This window comes from Andrena cerasifolii, chromosome 6, assembly GCF_050908995.1.
Source record: "Andrena cerasifolii isolate SP2316 chromosome 6, iyAndCera1_principal, whole genome shotgun sequence".
Classification (NCBI taxonomy): Eukaryota; Metazoa; Arthropoda; class Insecta; order Hymenoptera; family Andrenidae; genus Andrena; species Andrena cerasifolii.
Genome location: NC_135123.1, coordinates 14,010,064 through 14,017,993, shown reverse-complemented (window position 1 = coordinate 14,017,993; position 7,930 = coordinate 14,010,064). Strand labels below are relative to the sequence as shown.

The following is a 7,930-nucleotide window of genomic DNA, read 5'->3' as shown; positions in this document are numbered from 1 at the left end:
GAGACACTCTGACACGCAGCCAATCCCTTTAAGGGTTATACCTAGTCAGGAGGCCGAGAAGAGGCGAATGTTTGTGAATTTTTTTTTGAAAAAGCGGAAGCATATTTTTTACGGAACTTTTTGTACTTAAAGGAGACATTTAAATTTGGTATTTTTTTTGTAGAAAAATATTTACGTTTATATAAAAAATACAACGGCATCTAAGAAGGCTTTTTAAAAACGGCGAGCAAAATATCTCAAAAACTACTGAACCAATCTTTCTGAAAATTGGTGGCCTTTTTTGTATATAAAAATCTACTGAATGATGGAGGGATTTTTTTTAACATATAGTTTCGATGTTATCAACGAAAAACGTCCATTAGTGATAACCATGAAGTCATTTTTCGTTGATATAATCGAAACTATATGTTGAAAAAAATTCTTCCGTCATTCGGTAGATTTTTATATAAAAAATAAGCCCACAAAATTTCAGAAAGATTGGTGCAGTAGTTTTTGAGATACCTTGCTCACCGTTTTTAAACAGACTTCTTGGATGTCGTTGTATTTTTATTATAAACATAAATATTTTTCTACAAAAAATTACCAAATGTTCTTCAAATGTAACTCTTTTAAGTGCAAAAAGTTCTGTGAAAATATATGCTTCCGTTTTTAAAAAAAAAATTCACAAGCATTCACCTCTTCTCGGCCTCCTGACTATGTATAACCACGTTAATGTATCAATGCCTAAGAGCGAAGCAGATTATCTTCGCTGCAATCCTTCCACCCCCGATACTTGCAGCGTCTCTACCAATAGTCACCGTTCCCGAATCTGCGGGCACTGTTTTCAACTGACCAACGAAGTCCCACTGCTCAGTCATCGCTCATGTCCGCGGATCACTGCACGTTGGCCATATGTAGGCTCCTCGACCTAGCCGCGGCGGAGTTCCTCTGCTGCTGCTCCTCCTGGAACTGGCCCTCGTCCTCCTTCGCCGACGTGCTCAGGTTCGTGACGGTCGCCTGGGGGATCGGCGACAGCATCGGCGGGATCCTCCACCAGTCAGTAGTCGGCCATCCGGCCGGTACCAGGTTCCCCCGGAAGTTTAGGTCCGGGAGAACCGGGAGCGGCCTTCATATGACGTGGCCGCGATGAGCGCCCAAGTTCGAGCTGGAGGAGGTGAGATTCTGTACCGAGAACGCGCTCTCGACCTTCGCGGTGGCCGTCGGCGTCGTCGAGGACACAGTGCTGGCGATCTTCTCCGTCTGATCGATCGGGGACGAGGACGAGGACGAGGAGAATCGATCCTGGGACCTGTCCTCCTGGTGTCTGTCCACGGCGGACGAGAATCCGTCGTCCTCGAGCTTTCTGTATCGCGGCTCGTCCCTGCTCGAGTCTCTGTCCGACGGGAAGCCGTCGTCCTCCGGCTTCCCTGGGCTGGGGAACGGTCTCTCCTCCAATTTGGCCGGCAAGTAAGGCCTCTTAGGGTCTTTCGGTGGGCTGGGGCAGCCGCAGTTCGGTTGGAGGCAGGTGGACGTGGACAAGCTTGGCCAGGACATGGTCTGGTGGCTGGAGTAGAAGGTACTGCCGCCGTACAGCGCCTGGAAGGCCAGATCCGCCGCTAATTTGCCGCTGTTGAACTCCTCTCCCAGCTTGTGCTGGATGGGGTAGAGCGGGTACGGGAACGGCGGGAAGAAACGGGGGATCTTGAGGTCCTCGTGGCTCATGAGCGCGTGATGCGAGGGGGGCGCCAACGGCGGCAGCAGGCCCCTCGATATATTGCTTAGGGTTTCACCTGAGGACATCAGGGGCGATATCGAGAAGCCGAATTTGTTCTCCTTCTTCACCAGGGACTTGGGCTTCCTGCGGGGACGGTACTTGTAGTCCGGATGCTCCTTCATGTGAAGGGCCCTGTAAAGAAAATATTGCAATCTGTTAGTAGCTTTTTGTCGCTCGATTTACGGGCATCGTCAGTCGAACGATAGGTTTTGTATATATATTCTAATTTTTATTTCCATATTCCCCGAAGCATGACCCCTTAAGCACCTTAAGGAGGAACACCACTGTGACGACCGGAAAAGTAAGCCATTTTTATGAATTTTTTTCAGGAATAATATACAGTTTTCATAGAAAAATTTTATTACTTACCTTTAGTACGCTGTCTTAAGAGACTATACAAAAAAAAAATAAATAGGAAAACATCTATAAATTTTAATATATTAATTAATCTTCTAGACCCCCCCACGCGAGCTGGTCGAAAGTGTAACTGTGGAACAGCAGGTCCGAAATCAAATTTAATTTTTTTTTATAAACTATGTGAGTGTAGTTTCCGTTGTACGTACCGATTTCTTCAACAAATTATTTTTGTAGAAATGGTGCGCTTTACAAGAAAAGTTTCAAAACTCCTCGAATAAGATGGACAGTTTTTCGAGCGTATTTCAAAACATTTGTTTTCAATCAAAGAATCCGTACGTACCACGGAAACTACACTCATATAGTTTATAAGAAAAAAATGAAATTTGATTTCGGACCTGCTGTTCCATAGTTACACCTTCGACCAGTTCGCGTGTGGGGGTCTAGAAGATTAATTAATATATTAAAACTTATGCATGTTTTTCTATTTATTTTTTTTCTATAGTCTCTTAAGACAGCGTACTAAAGGTAGGTAATACAATTTTCCTATGAAAACTGTAAATTATGCCAGAAAAAAAATCCTAAAAATGGCTTACTTTTCCGGCGGTCACAGTGGTGTTCCCCCTTAAGGAGACACCCGTGTTATCTCGCTCTCCACGAGCTGGGCCTCGAACAAGCTTAGACAATGATCTCCACCTGGTATCTACCTTCGATAATCCAGGGGAGCGCGTTATCACGCGAAGAATCGCACGGCAACGACGACGACACTTCAGAATTCAGTAAACTTTGCTCTCGACACCGTTATCCGTACAAAGGGACGTATTATCGTGGTGCTAGAACACGATACGGGACCACCGCGGGTATTTGTAGTAAATATCTTGTACACACACCCCGGCTGGAGGCGCAGGCGACGGCTCGGCAGGGGCTGCTCAAGCAGCGAGGGGGGAGGAAGGGAAGAGTCAGAGGACCCGTGGTATCTGCGTCGCATAATACTCCATTATGTGTCCAAGAGGCGCACAAACGCAGTCCTTATTTATGCCTCGCCTCGCGTAGATAAAAGAAAGCGAGAGAGATAGCTGTTTCACGGCCGCGGGAACACTTTTTCCCTACCACCGCGAACCGTTTCGCGGGCAATCCTAGCGGAAACGCCTACACAATGTGGGGGAGAGAACACGCGAATTATTTCGAGCAGTTCACGGAGGGACTCTCCGCCAACGTTCTCGGCACGTCTCCATTTCCCGATGGATTTGCGAAGTCAGAAGCAACGAGAGCTTTCCCAAAAAATGTTGCGTTAATCTTCGCGAGAACACAAGCGTCCGCGACGCGGAGGATTTCTTTCGGGGACGATCGAATCGCGTGGATCTGCGGATCGCGATCGAACCAGCGTTCCGGTGGGGATCGTGGGGCGGAGGGTGAGAAATTTTCCGATCCGCGAACGAAATCCCGAAATTTCGGCGCGCTCTCGGCGAGAGTGACGCAGCGGAATAATAATTCCGGGACAATGTGTCCCGGCAGATAGCACAAAGCGTAAATCAGCATAAACATCGGTAAAGCCCCGCCGACAATAATTCAGCATAAATGCATAAACATCGGGCGTAATCTTTACAATTCGCTGGGAGCCCTCCACCGCCATCACCGGGCGACCACCATTGCCGGGGCAGCATCGTTGCCGGCAACACCAGCACACCGTCGTTCGCGGAGCATCACCGCTCCCAACCGCGCGATAAACAACGCGTTATATCATATCGGTGGACATAAGCCGCGCGGTAGCTGCGCTCGCGGCCCCCGCAACAAGAAACAATAACAATTAGTCACGATTGTCCGCCGGTGCTCCGCGAGCGTCATTAGTGTAACGATTCGTCATAAATGTCATTGTGCCGCAACGATCGGGCGGCCTCCCGCGATCCCTGCTTGCCGATCTTTCCGGTGAAATTCAACCCTTTCGCCAACTAGATTATTCGCGGCTCGACAATCGCGGTTCCTCGCTCCGAAATACTTTTAACGCTACTTCCGACGTCGGAGTATTTTTCTTACAACTTCCACTTTCGTCCTCCAACCCCCGGCTGGGCGCTCCGCGAATCTCCTCGGTGCCGTTTCCATTCTCTCCGGCTCTCCTTGGCCATCGTCGCGAAAACGGGCACGAAGAGACAACGGCCAGGAGGAGCCGGTGAAAAGAGGGTGGCGGAGCCGAGGGAAGAATCGTCGGACAGGCAGCAGCAGTGGCAGCGACGCAGCCAACGAACAGCCGCGGGTGCGAGGGTCTAAGGGGGTGCGGGGGCGTTGGAGGAGGGCGGGAAAAGGGTAGGGGCCGGCAGAGGAGCCGCGCAAATCCTTTTAAATCCACACAATTGCGACAATGGGGCTTTATTTGTTATCTCGGGGGCCACATTGTGAGTCGCCGTGAACGAACGGACAGATTACGTCGGGCCAGTGACGGCTCGGCTCCAGGGGAACCCGCTCCTACCAGAAGCGCGGGCTCCAGGGGAACGACTTTTATCGGGGCCCCTCTCCTCTTTATTTTACGACCGTCCGACCTCCCGCTACCCCTCTTCCCGCGCGGAGCCGTTACCAAAGTCGTCAGCGATGCTGCCATCCGCCAGAAAAGCGGATTCGCCGTTACACACCGTCTCTACCCCCGAAATTTTCACTCCCTCTGTCACCGCGACCGCTCTCTTACCCTCCCGGCGCCCAATCCACCCCCGCGACCCCCTCTGAGATACGTTTCCTGCGGAGCAAATGAATATCGGGGTTGCAAGGCGGTTCCTGGCCACTCGGGGAGGCTGTCGATTTTGTATTTACTTTGTTCCGCGGCTGGCGATAGAGGAGGCTGGTTTTTGCGGGAGATGGTCGAGGGAGGAGGTTAAAGTTCGAAGTTTTCAAGGGTCGTGGTGCGGTGGAAGAAATATGGCTTCGAAAGGGTGGGTTGCGTTTGATTGAAGAATCGAGGCATAGAGAGCAAAAACAGATTCACGTACATTGAAAGAAATTAATTTTTCCTATTTTATTTGTTTGATTAGTACATCCTATTGGGGTACATTATTGCTACTAACTCAATTTCGCAAACAAATGTGGGTTAGTCCGCTTTTGCTCTCGATTCGTAGATTCCTTCTCTAGATCCAAGCGGACAAGGATACCTGTGGCGAGCATTTCGAAGGAGAAACGTGTTGTGATCGAAGAGGGAGGATAATTTGTGTGGAATTGTTGAAGCAGTCTTTTTAAGGTAACAAGGAACTGGGAGAAACGTAAGCTGAAAGGTCGACAATGCAGCGCCCGATATCCGATAATTCGGTTCAGATATAACGATATTTTCTGTACAGCAGTTGAAACGCAAGCAATACGCGAAACTGTGCTAGGTTTCGAGCACAAAATTGTTACGGATCGCTAGAAAATGAACGATGAATGCCACCCACCCGGCTATCAACGGCGAATTTTCTTTCACTTTTTTTTCCGTAGATTCGATCGCGACCATTGACGGAAAAACGGATTCAATGTTGCGTTGGTTTGGTATAATGGACTGTCCTATCTGACTCTACTGTTCTCCTTCTCCTTTTTTTTTCAGGCATCGAGTAAAACGGACACTTGGCAATTGAAAGCGAATCGGCGATGAAGCGCTTTGGAAGAATCGAGTTTATTATCCCATTATTTATTTTACGAGCTCCACCGCCGCGGCGGCTGATTCTTCACTAGAGTTTATATTTCACCACAGCCTCCTATCATGCGTCTATATTGCCATTTTCTCGAAACTCGAATTTTCTCGTCCTCTTTAAGCATCGTACTTTTAAATTAATTCCTATTTCACTGTTTTTCTCTTTCTCCAGTTCCCTTCATTTTCATTTCCCTTTTACTATGCGATACGTCGTGTCATAACTGCTAATTTCAAAGAGAATTGACTTGAGAATTGATTTCCACTCCAATCTTTAAATTTCCAACTCTGGATTTCAAACAGAAATATTTGGGATCCCTGGTAGTTGTTGCTCTAGCAATTTTCCTTGCGTATTAACTTCGCCATCTCCGCCGACGAGAAGCGTAATTAAAAAGTAACGATGAAAGCTATTCATCAATAGAATCTCTTCGACCTGTTCATCATTCGTCCAGCTAAATAAACTCATAACAATGATTAAATATTCAGGGACGGTAATAAAGAGGCTTGCCCCCTTCCCGGCTCCGTAAATACCACTTGCTTCGCCCTATTCCACCCCTTAGCTTAGCGCAGCACGCCCTTAGCTTTAGCAACAATGTACCGTATTATGAACTACGAGGTCCCCTTTCTCGTTTTTGATCCCCCACCTCATCGTTTACTGCAGATACGCTTCGATGCGGTAATTTTCGTTCGTGGGGTCACACGTGACTAAAGAGCAATTAGCGCGCGAAGAAAAATCGTGCGATCAGAGAAGAATTTTAGAGAAACGAAGTAGAGAAGGAAGTTCAAACGATGCAACGGAACCTGACGAGTGAAATGTAATTTAACTCTTATGTTAAAACGAACGCGCATCAACCCCTGCCTCCAAACCTTTGCAACTTAGAAAATATACCCCGGGCAACGTATGATCGTATAAAATTCTTCTTCTACATCTGTCACGTGAACGTGCACCTCGTACTAGCGTGGAATTGAAAACCACCCTCTACAGAACGATGTTCGCCGTCCATTGCATCCATCAGGGTGTCATTTACAAATCGCAATTATTGCTCACCTTAATCTCTTCGCCTCGTCGATGAAGGGCCGCTTCTCGCTCTCGCTCAGCAGCTTCCATTCGGCCCCGAGCCTCTTGGAGATCTCGGAATTGTGCATCTTCGGGTTCTCCTGGGCCATCTTCCGTCGCTGCCCGCGGGACCACACCATGAAAGCGTTCATCGGCCGTTTAATGTGCTCGTTGTGCAGGGTTTTCGACGACATCTCGACCTGCCTCTCAATCTCAAGCTTCCGCGTGACAATTACCACCGACTCGCCTCTAATTACTTCCCTCTAACGGAGTCATACCTCCGCGTCTTTCCATCAACAGAAAATCCCCCACCCCTTCACTAGCCTCTTGTCTCATCCTCCTCGAATCGCCTGCAGACCTTTGCCGAACATCCAAACGCACCTCTTACTAACCCCTGCGACGTCCAATCGCGTGGGCCGTGAAGATCGACGTTTCCCGCAGCACACGGTTCAGCGATTTTTATACTTCGATCACAGTGAAATCAACTACATTGACAGCCTCCCAGCGCCCTCGTTCTTTCAGTAGCCATGGTCCTCTCGCTCCAAGCCTCTCAAGCAGATCATCAACCCCTTTAGTGTTCTCTAAACGGCCGCTCCTCGTGGTTCTCCAGTCGCCGCTCCAAAACTCCCACCGTAACCAACCCCCATCGTTCTGGGTCTATCAGCCGCTCACGAGATCGTCCCCCCCCCCCCAGTTTCGATTCTCAGCGAACGTCACCAGTGATTCAGCCAAGCCTCCGGGTCCGTTCAGTGCTCGGGTGGACGTCTCACGTCGCGTTCCAGCTCGCGTGGCAAGCAGGCAGGGTAGCACAGAGTCGAAGAACCAAGGAACCGTCTCATGGGCACTGTGACGAGGACTGTGGCCAGGATCCGTCAGGACCTCTGCGACGTCGGGTCTGGGATGAAGACAGGGTGGAATCGAGAGCCGCGGAGTAGCTGGAGGCTCGTGGGACGCGGTGGAAACAAGGATCGGCCAACCAGGAATCTTCCTCCTCTCCCACCATGGTCCACGGCTAATGGACACCCACGATTGGCTCCTTCGCCGACATGGCGGACGGAGGATACAGGCGAGTTCAACAGGTGGAGGTGTCTCCTCTCTGTTCCTCCTGCTCCTCGTGCTCCTC

The 7,930-nt window shown here is 49.3% G+C and overlaps 1 protein-coding gene across 1 annotated transcript; it reads right to left on the bottom strand.

Annotated features, from left to right (window-relative positions):
• Positions 1-710: 710 nt before the first annotated feature.
• LOC143369517 (uncharacterized) lies at positions 711-7,724 on the bottom strand. Its single transcript, XM_076813554.1, has 2 exons — positions 6,799-7,724; positions 711-1,885 (listed from the first exon to the last, which is right to left on the bottom strand). The coding sequence occupies exons 1-2, from the start codon at positions 6,999-7,001 to the stop codon at positions 1,108-1,110; spliced, it is 981 nt and encodes a 326-aa protein (XP_076669669.1). The 5' UTR covers positions 7,002-7,724; the 3' UTR covers positions 711-1,107.
• Positions 7,725-7,930: the final 206 nt, after the last annotated feature.